An 18,460-nucleotide genomic window follows, 5' to 3' on the forward strand; every position below is an offset into this window, starting at 1 on the left:
AGGTCCTTTCTTTGATGGCAGGGGTGTTATTGTAGTTACAGTTTAGTTTGTTCTGACAAGTCTTACAAATATTGTTGTTTGTCCTCTTACAGTTGTATCATTTTAACAAACAGTAGCCCTTCCTATAGGCCTATATCTATCCACACGTATACTGAACCCTAGAACAGTATTACAATCATCACTCCAATTGGGAATTCATTATCTACTGTTCACTCAAATGCAGGAATTGCCTTATGCATCTTCAATTCCATTACGTTTTGAGCTGTATGTGCTCTTTATGATCAATGGAAGTAAGAGTAAGACAATAATGCAGTCACTGTCAGGTACGTGGGTCTCAACTAGAATGAAATGGGCAATACAACGTAATATTCACTGATATGATATTGATGTAATCCAATCGGATGTTTCACGTCTTCGTATATGTATACAGATTCATACTGTAAGACGTCCAAGGGCGAGGGACATGATTGAATCTGTACGTGAGACCTTGCCCCAGGTCAGCCAATGAACTTGAAGGTGTTTGAAATCAGCGGGTACAAAATACAACAGTCTCGAAACTCTACTATACCATTCTCTTATCAGCATAGTTGTCTGATAGCTATCCACCTGCCTATCCTTTAAATCTCATTCGGGTGTTTGAAGTAAGCAGGTACAAAATACAACAGTCTCGAAACTCTACTGGGACTCTACTATACCATTCTCTTATCAGCATAGTTGTCTCATAGTAATAAATATCCACCTGCCTATCCTCTAAACTCTTTCGGGTGTTTTAAGTAAGCAGGTAAATATACAACAGTCTCGAACCTCGTACTGTAAACCATTCTCTTAAAGCATAGTTGTCTGATAGCTATCCACCTGCCTATCCTCTAAATCTCTTTCGGGTGTTTGAAGTAAGCAGGTACAACATTCTCGAACCTCGTACTGTATACCATTCTCGCATAGTTGTCTCTTAGTCTTAGTAGTAATTATTCGCCTGCTTATTAAAAAATATCTGATTTTGTGTTTGAAATCAGCCAGTACAAAGTTACCTGACTCTGGCTATACAATTCTCTTTCAGCATAGTTATCTGATTGTAATAACTATTGACTGCCTCTCCTTCACATCTGACTCGCTTTTGTTTTAAGTCAGCAGGTATAAATAAACTCGACTCGAACCTCTACTATAATCTGTCAGTATATAGTAATAACTATCATTCTGCCTTTGCCGAGTGTAGTAGTAAAATCTTACTTAGTCATGTTAGTGGACACTGGATCAAGGCTCTCTGGGAGGAGATCAGGGCTCTGTCTTACAAAGAATTTCGATTGATCTGATCAATCACAACTATGGAAAGCCGGCAAAGTCAACATATAAAATGCATGTTTGTTAAAAAAAATGTATAGATATGAATGTATATATCCATATATTCACTGATTTCTTGGCAATTTGGTCTGTTCTTCTTTGTTAACAAAGGACATCTTGCAAATTTCATTTAGAAAAAAAATATTACACTGATGGATTTCCATAGAGTTACAATTGATTGAATCAATAGTAACTCTTTGTAAGACAGGGTCCAGGAGATCGCCCCATATAACTTTACTTTAGAGTGTGTGTTTGTGTGTGTGTGTCTCTGTGTGTGTTACTATATGCATTACTGGTAACTAGGTGTGTACTTGTTTAAAAAAAAAAAAAAAAAAGTGTGTTAGGGTGGGTGTGCGGGTGCGCGTATGGGGGTGGGTGTAAACTCCGGATTTTATATCGTTAACACAAGCGGGAATTATCAATCATTATAATGGATAAATGGTTTAATAATCAAAAATCAAAATATCATTGCGACTAATGCCGAACTGCGATGTATTTAAAAGGTAATTATGACACAAAATTCATTCAGCATGTTCAAACAATAACAAAGATAATCAATTACTGAATAAATGTATAGGTATTGTAAATATATAGGCACTCATTATAAGAAATGTTGATTAAAATGTTAGATCATAGTTATAAAAAAAATCTTGGTTCTTGGGCTGGTGATGTTCAAAGGGTATGATGTGGTATAGGCTGTTCTGTGAGTTCGCGGCATCCGAATTGACAGATACATATTTGGGTATCCATAACTTGTTTTACGATTGCTTTAACGGGTCAAATCTGACAAGTGACATTGGCTGAATATCATTTCAAAATGCTCTTGGCCTATTCTCAATTAGAGGTCAAGAAATATTAACTCTGTATACACTTCGTCTGGTGTCCAAAGGCATAAAACAGAATAAGTTCACCATAAAGTAGGGCAGCGCTATGGTGTAAAAACCTACACAGTTAAAGAATTCTCTAACTTTAAAAAGTCCTTATAAAATACACCTGTTTGGTAGTGGGAAAAATGAAATTATAACATAATTACCCGCATAATTATGTTAGTAGAATCCTGCATATTTTGTGTTTCTTAGTTCTTATGATTTGGGAATAGAGATGTATTCAATATTTATTCAATGTCCTCATAGGTGGCCATACCTTTAAGCGTTAAACCACAGACTGTTATACTAAGTGGTTCAATGTCAACGACATTATGAGGAAAACAGTTGTTTATTCTTAGACATATTCTCCTCCTTTCAACAATGCCCCCCCCCCCCCCTTCACATCAAATAATGATGAATTGCATAGCAATCGTTCCTTCGGATTATGTTCCATTCTCTTGCCTCGTCTGTCTCTGTCACCCAACCCTCCTCATGTCTCTGCACCCCCCCCCCCCCTCCCCTGTCTCTCTCTCTCATCTACATGTCTGTCTTCCCCTCGCCCCTTTTCTATATCCAGGCAGGAAGCAATATACCCGGTTTCCAAATCCTAAAATAGCACCTCTTTCAATGCCATGTCCCTATAGAGCGTATATGGTGGAAAACTGCCCTCGAGATAGCGTAAACATGATCTATCGAGTGATCTACAACTCCACAAAAAAAGAAGAGGAAGAAGAGGAAGAGAAGAAGAAGAAGAAGAAGAAGAAGAAGGAGAAGAAGAAGAAGAAGGAGGAGAAGAAGAAGTTTCATTCAGAATTTCGTTTGGGCGTATTTATTTTAATTTCTAACTTTCGGATAATAGGAAAAGGAGACGGGCATACCTGCGGAAGTCCGTTGATCTTTAAAGAAAGCTTGTAAAGTGAGAACAGTTGATCCAACAATGGCATCCTCCCTGATAGTAGCCGTGTAACCACGTCGGTAGAACAAGATCTTGCCAGGATTTCGCGTTCCATCATCCCCCAACATAACATCCGATAACGATGAGAGTTGCTGATCGAGAACATCTTGGTTGATCTTGGTAGCTCTTGGAGCTCTGTAAGGATGAGCTCTTGTCTCCTCCACCTTGCTTCCTCGCCCGGCCCATCCGCCTCGTAACTCGGTAAGCACCGATGGACAATCCACAAATAATATCCCAAGCAATAAAAGTAAGTTGACACTCAAATGTCCATTGCGGTGATGCATCACGACCATTGGAGTCATATAAAAGGTGGATGGAACAACAGGTTATGCTACAAATTCAATTATAAGATCCCGAAGTTTAGCAGTAGAATCTGGAGAATCCGTTTCGGCATAGTTGGTATTGTCAAACTGCGCTGATCATCGTCTGCTATTTGGTCTGATGTATTTCGAAGCCGAGATCCAGGGCCGGGCAAATTTACCACGCAAACATCAATCTGGGAAGCACGCTACTAGTAATTCACTAGATTTTGACCACTGCCCTCAACGTTAAAACTCATCACAATATTCTTCCAAGGCAAAATTATATCACCAGGCCATATCAAATATGATAATCCATTAAAAAACATTTTAGTTTAGCAAAGCATCTTTCTTAGAGTTTTAACCAGCAACATAAGCCAAACTGAATTACCTTTTCCCCATTCAACCTGCCAATGATGTTGCTCCTTGAAATAGGTTCTTGCCCTTTGAAACACGGTTGTTCTTTTTTCTCCTCTTACTGCAAGGGATGAGTGGGGAGGTCTGAGCCGGAATTGAAATACAGACATATTTAAATGTTATGTAGGGTTGAATACCAAGATCTTATTTCAGAGGTTGAACTTAGACACAATACAATAATAATTGATTGAATTTACCCAGATAGGCGCATGGGACATTACGTAGGGTCGAAGTTCGCTCATCTCTTGCACTGCTCTAGTCTGGTTTGTAATTGCATTGGATTCGAGGCTCCGTGTAGCACAATAGTTTGGTTGAAACAAAACTAAAACCCGGGAAAATACATCCATGCTTAAGAGAAGACATCATGACCCCCCCGGGGGGGGGGGGGGCACTTACATTGACGAGTGAATACCATACGCGACCAAAAAAACAACATAAAAGGGTGTCTTTTTCAAGATAGGGCACGTTACGTATACGTAACGTAATAAGGGTGTCAAAAACACTAAAACAATGAAAAAACGTTATCTATTTGGGTCTATTTTGCTAGGAAAGCTACGTATTTAGGGTCAAAGTTGGGATGGGTATAAGAAATTAAGACTAAAGTGTTTTATAAAGGATGTACTTTTTGCCCTAACTGTCAACACTACGTGTTTGATCGATTTGCGGGAGGTGTGGGAGGTGGGACCGTACTAAACCCAGACCGACGTCCGTGACATAACAATTCAAATATCGCTGTACTTGTTTAGGAGTTCAATTTAGGGAATACTTGCCAAGAGTATCGTTTTGTTTCCAATACTTGCTAAGGGTAGGGTTTCACACGCCATGCAGTACTTGTTAAGGGGTGCATTTTCAGAATATGGAAAATACGTGTTTAGGGTACTTTTCGAGACCCCATGGTCGGGCATTGTATCCATTCGTCAATGGAAGTGCCCCCCGGGTCATGATCACATTGTGTACTATGTGATTCTTCTTTTGGAATCTACATAATTATTTCAAGACTGGTTTCTACATGGTTTTAACAATATCTCCCCGGAAACTATTTTAGCTTACAAATTAACAGTTCATTGACCTGTCGCATCATGATAGTTACGATAAAGTATTGTCACAATAGTAAATGTTGATTATTAATTGGAATGATTTTAGTGTCTATATTTCTTAAGGTTAGCCCAAGTACCCGATTGAGAATGAACTCTTTTGGACGTTTGTAATTTACAAAATTAGCATTGTTTGTCATTTACAATCATCGTAATTAAATAGAAAAGAAAATTATAATGGACATGCTGGATCTATTCCAAATCCTTCCTTTCTTTTCCAATTGAGTGAAAACAATTGCCCTCTGTGAATCAGGTTAATATCATCATTATTTTGAATATCACACGATGGGGGGGTCAAAGAGGGCCACATGGGGCGATGCCCTAAGATTTTGGAACCAGTGAAAATAATACAGGAAAAAGAGAAGAGGAATATTAAAGCAGAATCAAGAAAGGCATATAGGCCTAAAGATAGAGAGCGGGGAGGTGGGGGGGGGGGGGGCTAGGCTGTATCACTATTACAGGTGTGTTGGCTCAATTGGTACAGAGCGTCCGTCTCGGCAACCGGGATGTCGGGAGTTCAAGCCCCGGCCGTGGCAGACCAAAATCGTTCGGAGTATTTCTATATCAGATGCTGTTTCAAATAATAAAATACGGATTTTCCTTTAATTTTCATTCTCATTTTGGAATTAAGGCCGGGAAAATACATCACCTTTGGTCAACTCGCCCCCCCCCCCACAACCCGGATAGAGGGGGGGGGGGGGTCGAAGGTGTAGGCCGGCGCACCCCGTATTTTTTTTTAAAATCATGATGGCGCATCCTCTGTAATGCCTTCATTGCCCGTCCTGTAAAATGGATGATGCCATTATTTATCTATATTTTTTACTTATTCATTTGGGCGGAGCTGGTATTTTTTTCAGACAAAACACCCCTTAAAAGTTCTGCTCTGAATCTGCGCCCCCCGTATATCATAATACCTTGGTGCCGCTCTGCACTAAACTGCTAAATATGAAATCGTATATGGGAGCGAATTTTCCATGATGGAAATTTAAAGGCAGGATCTCGTGCCCCATTCATCCCTATTGCCTAACCAATTCTGCTATTTAACATCCCTAGTCAAACGGTATTCGCGATACTGATCGATCATGCTGATGGCGCTCTATCATTCATCGCAGAGTTAGTATTTTAGTCTAATATGATTATAACTTTTTTCAGTTTGGCGGATTGACAAGATTCGATCTGAGTATATCTAATAGGCATGATCATGATAGGCCTACACAGTTCTATTCAACAATTCGGGTTTTTTTTGTTGTTCAGTTTAGCTTAGTTTGTTTCAACTCGGTCTCACTCAGATAAATGTAGTTCAGATCCGAGATCTCGTCATCTAATCCTTTTCCCCAAAAACATGTAGACATGATGAGATGATTCTATGAACATCTGGGTGGCACTTTAATGCTTCCATGGACAAGACATGTCAAAACATTATAGCAAAGGGGGGGGGGGAGGATTTATTACTCGGGAGTAAGGGAGGGCAATGTTTCTAAATATCGGATGAATTGGGTGTAAGTTCAGAAATAATCAGTGTGACAGATGCAGGGGGTCACAATAGAATAAATGGATAATGGGTTCGAAAAAATATAGACTGACTATCTACCATCTAAAAAAAAGGTAAAGGAAAAATAATGATGGAAATAAGACACTTGCATGTTCATTATTTTAGGCATCAAAAGCCAGTAATCAAAGTGATGCATGTAGAGGTTATAGGGCATATTAGATTTGGATGCAAGATTATTGAAGGGGCACTTATGACGACAAATTATACTTATATGTTGCATAAAAGCAATGGAATATTGATTTTATTGAAGTTCAAATGGTTCCAGGTGAGTTTCAATACAAATGGTTCGTCATATCCGAGCGAACTTTGGGTCCACATACGCACTGCAGGCCAGTGGAACAACGCCAGCTTGCGGTAAAGTAGGAAAAAGAAAAGACAGCTGACTTTTTCGGCAAGACATCTCACCCGTCGCCGTCGGATCTGATCTGACGTTCGAGAGATCGGAGAATTCCACAGTCAAACGTAAACCTGGAATTCTTGATCTTGTTTTACAACATTTACATTGGTTAACGTTTGAGACAGAGATCTGATACTATCCTTTATTTTCTCGTGTTACCAGAAATACCGCTATCTTTGTTTAATACTGCCACGTTCGCCAAAGACAGCTCGCAATCGGGAAAAGGGTGTTGAGGCCAGGGGCCAGGGCCAGGCTCGGCAGGGAGATCAGATAGAGGAGTCGTTTGGATCGGAACATCTCCATGTCTGAGCTGGCGAGACTTAATAAAAAGGATCAATCAAACAATCAACTTTACCGACAATTTCTTTTGGTAAGTTGAAAAATCTAGTGAAATGAGTAACGTTACTCGTTAGGCCTGGTCTAACTCAACTGTGTTAGGCGTAGATCTAAATTCTTACATTATTTTTTAAATACAGTCATAACAATACATTTCAGTTCAATTCAATTTAAGCAAGAGGGGGGGGGGGATGGGCATTCAGGATGATAAGGCTGACATCTTGATGATAATCATTCACATTGGCCTGGGCATGAAATCTATCATTTCAACCAGAAGAGATGTCAGTGATGATGAGGTCAGGAGGATGGTGATGAGCATGATGAGGAGGATAAAAGATGAAAAGAAGAAGACAATATAGAGGGGGAGGTTGATACATGTATGATGATGATTATTTTAATGATGAAAAAAAGAAGAGGGATGAAGGTGGTGATGATGATGATGATGATAATGATGATTTGATGTGCTACAGCAGTACAGCTGCTGCTGATGATATTGATGATGAGGATAATTATTTTATGATCATCGATGATGACAATGATGATCAGTGATGGTGATGATGATCAAGATGATGATGATGATGATGAAGAATTGCTGATGGTGATGATGATCAATGATGGTGATGAGGATGAGGATGATGATGATGATAATGACGATTCTGCTGAGCACTGCTGCTGCTGTTGATGATGACAATGCTGATAATGATCATCATCATTGTCATCATTAATAGGTGAGTGGAGTACTTACAGAAAATTCCATTTTTGTTTTATTTGAGGGAGTAATAGGACACCATATCTGGAATTCTAGTTTCGGTTAAAAAAAATGTTCCTTTGTTAGTTTGTTGTATAAAACTGCAAAAGTACAAGTAAAATTTGAAAAATTATGACATACATCTAGATATACCATTTACATGTAATGGATAATGATTATGTTGTTCATTTCTGTTTGAAATTTCAGGTTTAGTCTCTGAAAAAGATTATTTTCATTTTCATCAAATAATATTTTTCTTGCTCTCTTTGAAGTCATGTAGATTTGCCTTTTTTTACATGATGCTTTTTGCACAGATTTTTTGTGAAAGGAACTATTCGCCCACATGTTTTAAATTAATTTTGCATATTTCCTGTTTTTGCCAATATTGACAACCCTATTGGAATGTAAAACAGTATTAGGTCTAGGCAGGTCTGACACATTAATGTTCTGTTTTCAAATATATGTGTTTTTAAATTTTTAAAGCATTTTACAAAGTTTTGAAATTATATTTTTAAAAATGCTTCATAATATTTGTTTTATCATAGCAGGCATATTATTGCTCATTATACATCATCTTCCAAATAAATTGAACTTACCTTCAGATTTTCCATTTTTCCCCCTTTATTATGTTTTCTTCAAAAATCTCTTGTATGATTTCTTAAAATGTGATTGGACTTGAAATTTGTAGATAATAAAGTTAAGCCATTCTTTATCAAGAGAAATTTTGAAGTGTAAAAAATATGATGGAAATCCTTTCAAGTTGTGACAGAGAGAACATCAATGTCTGAGCTCCATTTCCTGTAGAATTAAATTGAAATAGATCTAATTTCTCAATTTATAAACAAATTCATTTCTCTTGGGAATGAGATTTGGACCCTGTGAGCAATATATGTACATTGATTAAATTGTGCAGATGATATTAACAGTGTAATCTTTTTAATATTCATGAAGGAAAGTATGATGGTTGTATGAGTCTCAAGAAACTTTGTTGTGTGTGATCATGACAACATGTCTGTGAACAGTACATATAACTGTAATGTAACACTGTATCAGATAGTCAATGGTTTGCAAAATGATAATGCACTTATGGGGTATTGCAATAAACTTGCAATCAATTGCAAGTCTATTTAGGTCCCTAAATCAATCACTTGTCTTGTAGTTAATTGCAAATTAGTTATTGATTGCTAATCTGCTTCTTGAAACAAGAATTATAATCTGACTTGCTACAGCTATAAAACATTGATCAGTTGTAAAATTGCAACAGAATATTTGCAATTGATCGCAAATACTTTGCAACACCCTCTTAGAGTGAAATTAGAGAGCATGTTAGTTTCACTAAAGGATCTATTTTGAAAAGTAATGTTTTTTTTATTTAATTGTACCTGGTAATAATAAATGTATGTACATGTACTATGCGTCATTATGAGTTTATAAGGAATGAGATTTGACTACATCATTAGACTTTCCTTCCCATCTTGAGGTTTCATGAAGTGTATTCGCGAGGATTTGACTTATTTTTGTAATAATTTGGACTTTGTGCAATTTTCATCCCATTCTACATACGTATGCTTTGGAAAAGGAAATATAAAAAACAAGAAAAACCTGCAGATCACTGTTTAGTTTGATCAGATACCAGATCATAATAGATTATCATGTACATGTAGGCCTATGTACAGTCTTAGTATGTAAAATCACAAAATTTATCTTGTCAAATACACACTACATGTTCATCATTTTCTGTACACATACATGTATGTACCGCACATGATATTGATGAATTGAAAACTAGTGATAGATGAATTTGACAGGATTTACCACTAAGCTAAATACAGGCTTTAACCCCATACATCATGCATTCACATTCAAGTAGATTACCTTGTACATGCATGCATGGTGTATGGGGCCTGAGCAAGGGGCCTCCTACATACATGCGGCTGAAATGAATTCAGGCATGCAGGGTTGAATGCACCTGTTCTGTAGTGAAGACTGCCTTGCTGCGTTCCCTTCATGTACCAAGGGATGCATGTCTACCCTTGTACCGAGGAAGTTTGTATTAAAGGTAATCCAAAGTGTAACGAAAGTTCATCCGATCTGTCCCTGTATTAATCTTCTTATATATTTGGGGAGTCTTTCTTGAATCTTTCTTGAAGCAGTGATTTTTCACTGACAAAGTTGCTATCACCCAATCACATGCATGCATTTCAGGAATTTACTACAGTTTTCAGTGAAAATTACTGTTTGCTTCACTAAGTACTGTACATCCGTCAAATATATGTACACCCTTGGTCTGAAATGCAAATAGTTTAAATGAAATTGCAAAATTTATGTATAAGATTTGATGTTATGTTGCATTCTTAACAGAGTGCGATGTTTATTTGTGGAGTTTGATGATGTCGCCAATGTATAGGCCTACATCATGTGTTCAGTAAATTAACATAATTATAAATAATTTAAAATTTTATCAATATTTCTCTTTTTACTGTGTGCCAAGGTGAACTTTGTAGTGTTTTTACCTCTGCTTACACAAGTATGGTACATGTACAGCTGGAATCTATAGAAGCATTGTAAAGTTCTTGGTTCTTGTAATTAGAGGGTTATACATGTACTTTTATCCAGGGGGGGGGGCAGTCAGATATATTGCTTTACTATGTGTGACCAAAAGAGTATGTTTAATTTGTATTATTATTATTACTATTATCATTTTCATTATTTATTATCATTATTATTATTGTTATCATTATTATTATTATTATCATTATTATTATTATTTTGAAATCATCATGGTCCATTGTTCATCATGTGTGGTGACCGATACTATATAGTTTATGAGTAAATTTTTTAAAGAGATTTATAACTAATTATGATGATTTTGAAAGTTTAATTTCATTTTGAAATTACTGTAAATTTCAAAATGAAATTAAACTTTCAAAATCTTGTTTCTTTTTAAAGTCACACACGTGACCCACTTCTTTTGACCTCTGACCTTGAACCTGCATATTGGAAATGGCCAAAAAATATTTTCAAATGATAGCTGACTAAATAACTTTTGAAGTAATAAATCTCTCAAATTTCTAGATTTTTTATATCTGATTGGAATCAAGATTTGCCTTACCGGTAATTTTTGGTCACGCACATGACCAATAATGGCCCTCATCATTACCCCCCCCTTTGAAATATTAGATCAGACATTGTACACATACAACTATGTACACACATACGTCTACACTGTAGGCCTGTGCATTTGTAGAGTGACTGACGTTTCCCTTTAAATCCAAACAATACTGTATCCTCCTTTTATATGGCATGAAACCAAGATTACGATAGTTTTGAAATACTTAGCCAGTAACTACCATGAACCTCAGTTTCTATATGACTGACATACAAATGATAGTGATCTGGGATTATGCACAGTATTCATTACAAGTCTGTGCAGCTATACAGGCATGCTAACCCTTCCTCAACGACGGTTATGGTAGAGTCATTCCGTTTGTACACAAAGTTGACTGGAGCAATAATACACTTTGGATTCTAGGTTCTTGGATTATTATTGTTGGTTTTTAGAGTGGACTTCAGATGTGTCCAGCGAGAATACGCTTGAGTCGGAAGAAATCCTTTTCTTCCCCTGTGGTATGTCTATCGGTATTCTTTTTGTAATTTAAAGTAGGCTACGTGGCCATTACTGGACATTTCATTATTTGTATTGAATCAGTGTTATGAACTTTATGCATATTATGTGTACTATTATCATAGCATGTACTGCATTCTGTTGTTGAACCAACTCCTGTTTCGGTCCCAATGATGAAATAATATTCAGTCCTCGCTTCTAAAGAAATAACCCAGGAAATTTCATAGGAGCTTTGCTGAATTGTGTAGTCCTCGAAATGTACATGTAGAAAACAGCCCCTTTTATTGAAATAGAATCTTCAATGAATGTTTAAATTACCAATAAGTTGAATCAAAAAGATGATTTGGAATTAATAGAATTTAACTTACATGTATTATTTTTTATTAAGGACAAAAAAGACCTACCTGGCTTTATGCCCATTGCATACCCGTTGCAAATTACAATTAGGCCTTGAAGCAACAGAGGAAAGGGACCTCCCAATAAAGGGTATTTTATAATTGATTTAATTTAGTTCAGTTGAACTATGGAAAGCCAATGATGTCATAGATATGTGTGTCAGCTACAGTGTTTACTAATAAAGTGTGAAGCATACACAGAAGGCTCTCAAGAGATGGCATACAGAGTCATGGGACAAGGCAGGGGGGGGGTCGCCCCAGGTGCATTTTTTTTCTGGGGGGGGTGGTGGTTAAACCAACCTTGTAAACATGATTAAAACATGCTTTCTAGTGATGAGATTTGCCTACCTGTATATTGGAAAAAAAATGTAATTCTAAAGAACATTGATGATGAAGAAATTGAAAAAAGAAGAAGTTGATTTTAAATAATTCTAACATATATTTAGGGCACAAAGCCTACATGTAGCATCAGGCATTCGAAGGGGCACAATTTTAGTGCTACCTTCAGGACTGTTTGTCATCAATCTATAAACCTGAGCAGTGTGTTTGTACATGTACACATGTATTAAATAATACTATGTATACCTTAGTTAAAGAATTAGATTGAGTCACAGGGCCCTTGAGCCTGTTGATTAAATAAGTGTTTATTTTAATGTTTACAATTAATGAAACCATTTCAAGCAAGTCAAATGTGTGCATTACCAGTGAGAAATAATGTAGATTTTGTAGTCTTTACTTGCTACTCCTGTTTGTCTCACAATGGGTGGTCATCAAGGAATTTGGAGATCGCAAAGTTTCGTGAGCTACATTTGTCAGGTGATGTGGAAAGCAAGCATCATTATCCGCAATGAATAATATCGTTCGCATCATTAAAGAGTTCATGCAAACACACACAATTTATGTAGGCCTGAGAGATCTCCAACCCTACATGTAGAGCTTGTCATAAGACTACCTTGTACAAGTACATGTAGGCCTGTGAACATGTATTGGTAAATTTGCATTGGCCTATATTATATACATGTATTTTTTGTGACATTTCAAAAAATGCAATGTTTATAGTTGTGATTTTAGTATTTTACACTGACTTTATGCAAGGAGCGGTTAGCAGTCCGTCTGCATTCTGCATTGAGTTACATGTACGTACTGTAATATTTTCATTCAACAGATGTGAGAGAGCTCTAATAATGCGCTGTACATAATACGCATTATCATGTAACTGTTAAGCCGCGAGGATGTAATACATGTACATAGTTAACAAGTTTTAATTTTTTTGATTGCGAGACAATTTAATTGGTGCCTTCCGTTGTCGGTAATTAGTTGAACTGTGAGTGAATGATTCATGCATGTAGCTGTCATGTGGAGCATAAGAAAGTAAAGTTGGCCTGTAATACTAGAAGTGGGATGAAAGGAAGGAAGCCATGTTGTTTCTACAAGCCAACGTTGTACTTATCCCATCGAGGAAAACTCCCGTAAGACTCAACTGTTTTCATGCTTTAGGTCTCTTAAGTTGCGAATTATTGTTTTATTAACAGGAAAATATGCATTTGTGGCAATATTGTACGATATTGGGAAATCGTCAGAAGTTTTAGTTCTTGTTGAACTTGTGTTACTGTGTTGTATGTGAATGAAGTATTACTCTCAATAAAAAGGAAAATGTGCAATATGTGATATTGAGCGAGTGCTACTTTAATATTTTTGTGTGTGTGTGAAAAAAAAAGTGTGTGTGATTGGCAGGACATGTACATACATGTATATATGTTATAAAATGAAAACATTCAATAGTACTAGTAATACAGTCAACTTGATTCTGTCTGGATCTTCAATCAATTCTTTATGTTACTTTTGATACAACAGTGATTTAGGTTATGAAATGACACATTGAACAATATAGATATTTGTAAATGTTACCTTATTTGTAATTGTATACAGTATTTGTTTGAATTCCACAGCGAACGTACTACATGTATACTCCTGCATTGTCTTTATGATCTTGCCTTTGACCTTTGTTATTGTTGTACAGAACCATGGTGAAAGTCATCACAGTATCGTTGGAGCCAAGGCCAACCATGAACCTGATAGTAATACGATGAACGATCAATCCCCTACAATGAGTGTCATATCAGCTACCGCTGCTAGAGCAGGATACCTCCAGCATAGACCAGGAGGAGGTATGTACAATCCACAGTCATACTTGTTGAACTCATGTTACTGTGTTGTACAACCAGTCACATATCCAGTAGAACTGACTACTAAAGTCATTCTAACCTGATCAAAGCAATAGCTTTTTCTCATTAAAATACCATCGGCCGATCTGAAGTCGGTATTATGTATTATACGTGTACATGAATTTTTTTTTTGCAACCAAAAAACAGAATGAAAGCAGGTCACTTACCTAATGAAGCCCAAATCAATCATCACTGCACATTCATAACCGCAGTAGTATTCTGTCCATACGTGTACATTTATTAAGAATGTTAAATGTACACACTCTTTTACCCTTTTTACACAGGATTTTCTTAACCCCGGACTATCGCTAACCCCGTACTATCCTTAACCCCGTACTATTTTTTTTCTTTTCACACATGCCAAATTGTTATTGCTAACCCCGAATAAGGAATGCTTGCTTTTTACACACGAAACTCGCTAACCCCGGACTAGTGGTTTTTGTCGATCATTCGTAGTACAAGTACTTTACTCTTACACTTTTTACACACGCTAAAATTTCCTTAACCCCGTACTATAGGTGGGGCTAAATTGCCATTTAGCCCTACCTATAGTACGGGGTTAAGGTTAGCCCACTTTCGTTTTACACTAGCGATCTTAACCCTGTACTATCGCTCTTAGCACCACAATTGCTCGGATAACCCTGCTTTTTTGCAGGGCCAAATAATCCCGTACTAAAGGTGGGGTTAGCCCACTTTGCAAAAATGCTGTGTAAAAAGAAAGTGGGCTAAGCTTAACCCCTTACTTTAGGTGGGGCTAAATGGCAATTTAGCCCCACCTATAGTACGGGGTTAAGGAAATTTTAGCGTGTGTAAAAAGGGTATTTCTCTCACACACACACATAAAATTTAAAGTGCTCAAAGGAACTATCATAAAAAAACTTTTTGCAAAAATAACTTAATGAAACGATCTGATGCAAAGATAATTCAGAAATATCCGAACAAAGCAATTTCAATTAGAAATTTACATTAACAAACCTAGGTTTATAATGAAGTGGGATCTAAAAAAGACGATTTGAAAATTACATCAGTCCTTCATTTGAATAAGTATTAGAACTTCTTACACTTAAGAAAAATAAGATCACAAGTACGGTACTGTATAAGGCATGTAAGAGTATGTCTGAAGTGGATATGGGTTAATTAATAAGTTTCTGTTTCTGTTTCTGGAAAGACAATGGGAAGTATGAGGAAATAGATGTTTTTCAATCAAGCGATCTAAACATACTCAATGCCTCATAGTTCATTATAGCTCTTAAAAACAATTCTTTGGATATAATCAGTTCATTTGATGGCTGCATTGATGTTTAAAAAAACTTTTGCATTGTGTATGATACCCATTTTTGTAAAACGTCCTTGCAACTCATGAGAATGATGAGGTTATACTTGATGGCTCAGTTAGATGCTTGTAAGACAATGATACTGAATTAAAGTGAATCAAAGAAGTTAATAATGTCACATAATTATTTCTCATTTTTCAATTTTAACACTTTTTAGAAGATACAAATAATAGTGCATCCACAGATAGTGTTTTTCACTCATTGAATTACACACGTGTCCGTGTTTTTTTTCTTGTTTTTTTTTACACTTGCTACATTTTACACAAATATAAAACAAAAATAATTTTGTATCTACATGTAGATTATATTTTAACACTTCAAAGTGTATGATGGTATAGTCAACTACACGTAACATAAGATGAGTTTGATTTAGTTAGGAAATTATTAAATTTACAGAGTACCTACAGATTAATGAATAATGATGTATCTCAAGACTTATAATCTTGTGTTATTTAAATTCAAAGTTCTTGGTTGGTGGAAAAAGAGGCGAATTTGGTTTGTCCTTGACTGTTTAACATGCTATTTTTACATTTGTTGTATTCTTTAAATACAAACACACTGTATATTCATTGTGCATTCATTGTACTTTTTATTAACTTATGTTCTTATATTCTTCATACATTCTTGTATTCTTTTAACCTATAGCTCTTGGTCGATGGAAGAAGAGAAGATCTTGGTTTGTCCTTGACCGTTCCACATGCTATCTTCTATTCTTCAAATCTCAACATGATACAGGACAACCCCTTGGTGTTATCGATGTCAAGGATGCTTGCATCTCACTTCTTCTTGAACATTCCAACCAATTCCTCATTGCGTGAGTGATGGTACACTGGATGACTTCATGTTTGGTGTTGACCTTTTGGTGTTGGTGTTGAACTATTTTTTTAATCAGCGCAACACCATAATAAAAATTAGACTGATAAGGAAAGTCTTACTTGGTGTTGACTGTTTAGCTATCAATATTGTGATTTGGATCACTTTTGTAAACTCAGATTACTGAGGTTTTGGTCTCATGGACAACTAAATTGTGGTTCTGACACCAACACCATCACCAACACTAAACTTGAAATCACCCAATTTACATGTATATATGAATGATTTATGTCTTGTTACTTGCATTGAAGGTTCTCTCTTACAAGATATATCTCAGGATCAAAATGAGGTTTACTAGCTATCGATTGTGATGATAATGATCTGATGGTAAGATTCAGGGTATGTCTGCTTGCAATGTGATGTTCTATTTATCCTCTCCTCCCCATTTTGTTTTTGCATGTCACAATTGCATCCTCTCAAAAAAAAAATTACATGTACATCATAAAGATGCTTCTGATCTCTATTACTCATCGCATATATCCCCATTGAAGGCAATCTTGCTATAGTACAACATTCTTCATTTACTACATCCTTCTGTGATAATTCATTTTTCATAACACATTGATAAGTCAAAGCTCATTTGTGCCAAGGGAAAATATAGAGGGGCATATGATGGTGCCCTGTGGGACTCCAGACCCCAGCTGACAGAGAGAGAGATGGATATAAGGGTACTATCAACAAGACTGACTTTGGACACGCCTATGAAAAGGAGTGTATATCCACCCTAAATTATTTTTTGAAAATAATAAGGAAGTCTTCAAGTAATAGTAAATATTCATTAAGAGGATACATGTACACATATTCATCATTTTCTGAATATGTTTTTGTAATGTTTTTGTAGTGTTCAAGTTGCCCTGGTTGACAGTAGGCATGTAGAAGGAAAAAATGTACATGTCTTTAATAATGTAGAAAAGTGTTCGGGGGGGGGGGGGAGGTAGAAGGACGGGTGATGAAGCAAAATGTACTGGGCTTACCGCAATGCAAACTATGACAAAATGGAAGGAATTTTAAAAGAAGGCTGATCTGAGAGACATGTAATCATACCTTCCTTGATGTGATGGGGGTATACATCAAATGAGACACTTGGTAAATAAACCCAGTCTCTCCTTTCTCCCTTGATATTTGCATTATCTTCATTCCTCCCGTTCAACTTTCAATGTTTAGCTCAACCCGCATTTCATTCTCTGAGGGAATTCAAATGCATGACATTTACATTATTTCCCAGGCATTTTGAAATGAGTATTTGATTCTTAAAGCTTGCTCACACAGTAACGTCACGAGTGTTGTATGTGTAGCAAAATAGGAGAGTGGTTTACTTTACCTGACTGCTAAGATATAAGCGTCAAGATTAATTAAAACATCCCAAAAGCTGAATTGACCAATGTCTTACCAAACACATGAAAAGATACACATGAAATTCACAAATAACCAACATTACAAAAGAATCATGAAATTACAATAACAATATACCGTCAACTAAAATATAAGGATATAATCAAGATACGGTAATAGTGCAAATGTGAGATAAGGTATGAAAAGCTGTGAGAAGCTGTGTTTTACTCTTTGATTTAATGACTGAGAAGGTTTCAATGGTACTTGATATGAAATTATAATGGTGCCATATGTAATTAAAAAAACAATTGAAGAAAAGGAAAGTTGTTATAACCAGTCTGTAAATTGAGTATTGGCAATTGAAAAGGTAAAATCAGCTTGCTGGCTTGTGTGAGAGTAACTTAGGAAAATAAATCACAAGAAATAATTGTAATTATATTGTTTGCTCATTAATGATGATAAATTAATGGTACTATAAACTCCTGAAGTGTAATTGAAACATTTTCAAGATACATATTGAGAGTAATTGGTAAAAAAATTACCAAGGTTAATGTATCAAAATATTTCAAGAATAATATTTTTGCACATTTACATGTAGCTCTATAGTCTGGGTATTGAACAAGCAGACAATGTACATGTTCCGTAATACACCTCTAATTTGTTCTGTCTGGTAT

The 18,460-nt window shown here is 36.2% G+C and overlaps 2 protein-coding genes across 4 annotated transcripts in view; one reads left to right on the forward strand and one right to left on the reverse strand.

The window, feature by feature from the left end:
• LOC121428865 (cadherin EGF LAG seven-pass G-type receptor 3-like) overlaps positions 1 to 3,643 on the reverse strand; it is a 28,786-nt gene extending 25,143 nt beyond the window's left edge. Inside the window, exon 1 of the mRNA XM_041625733.1 lies at positions 3,083 to 3,643. Coding sequence (XP_041481667.1) covers positions 3,083 to 3,461 — 379 coding nt within the window. The 5' untranslated portion in view covers positions 3,462 to 3,643. The remainder of the gene's footprint in view (positions 1 to 3,082) is intronic.
• A 3,258-nt stretch (positions 3,644 to 6,901) lies between these two features.
• Positions 6,902 to 18,460, forward strand: part of LOC121429197 (TBC1 domain family member 2B-like) — a 67,641-nt gene continuing 56,082 nt past the window's right edge. Inside the window, exons 1-3 of one of the 3 annotated variants that reach the window (XM_041626144.1) lie at positions 6,902 to 7,288; positions 14,043 to 14,190; positions 16,227 to 16,395. In XM_041626144.1, the coding sequence (XP_041482078.1) occupies positions 7,220 to 7,288; positions 14,043 to 14,190; positions 16,227 to 16,395 (386 nt within the window). In that variant the 5' untranslated portion in view covers positions 6,902 to 7,219. Of the gene's footprint in view, positions 7,289 to 11,404; positions 11,630 to 13,373; positions 13,492 to 14,042; positions 14,191 to 16,226; positions 16,396 to 18,460 lie in introns of those variants that run through there. The other 2 variants (XM_041626145.1, XM_041626146.1) reach the window with 2 other exon arrangements.

This window comes from Lytechinus variegatus, chromosome 15 (genome assembly GCF_018143015.1).
Source record: "Lytechinus variegatus isolate NC3 chromosome 15, Lvar_3.0, whole genome shotgun sequence".
NCBI lineage: Eukaryota > Metazoa > Echinodermata > Echinoidea > Temnopleuroida > Toxopneustidae > Lytechinus > Lytechinus variegatus.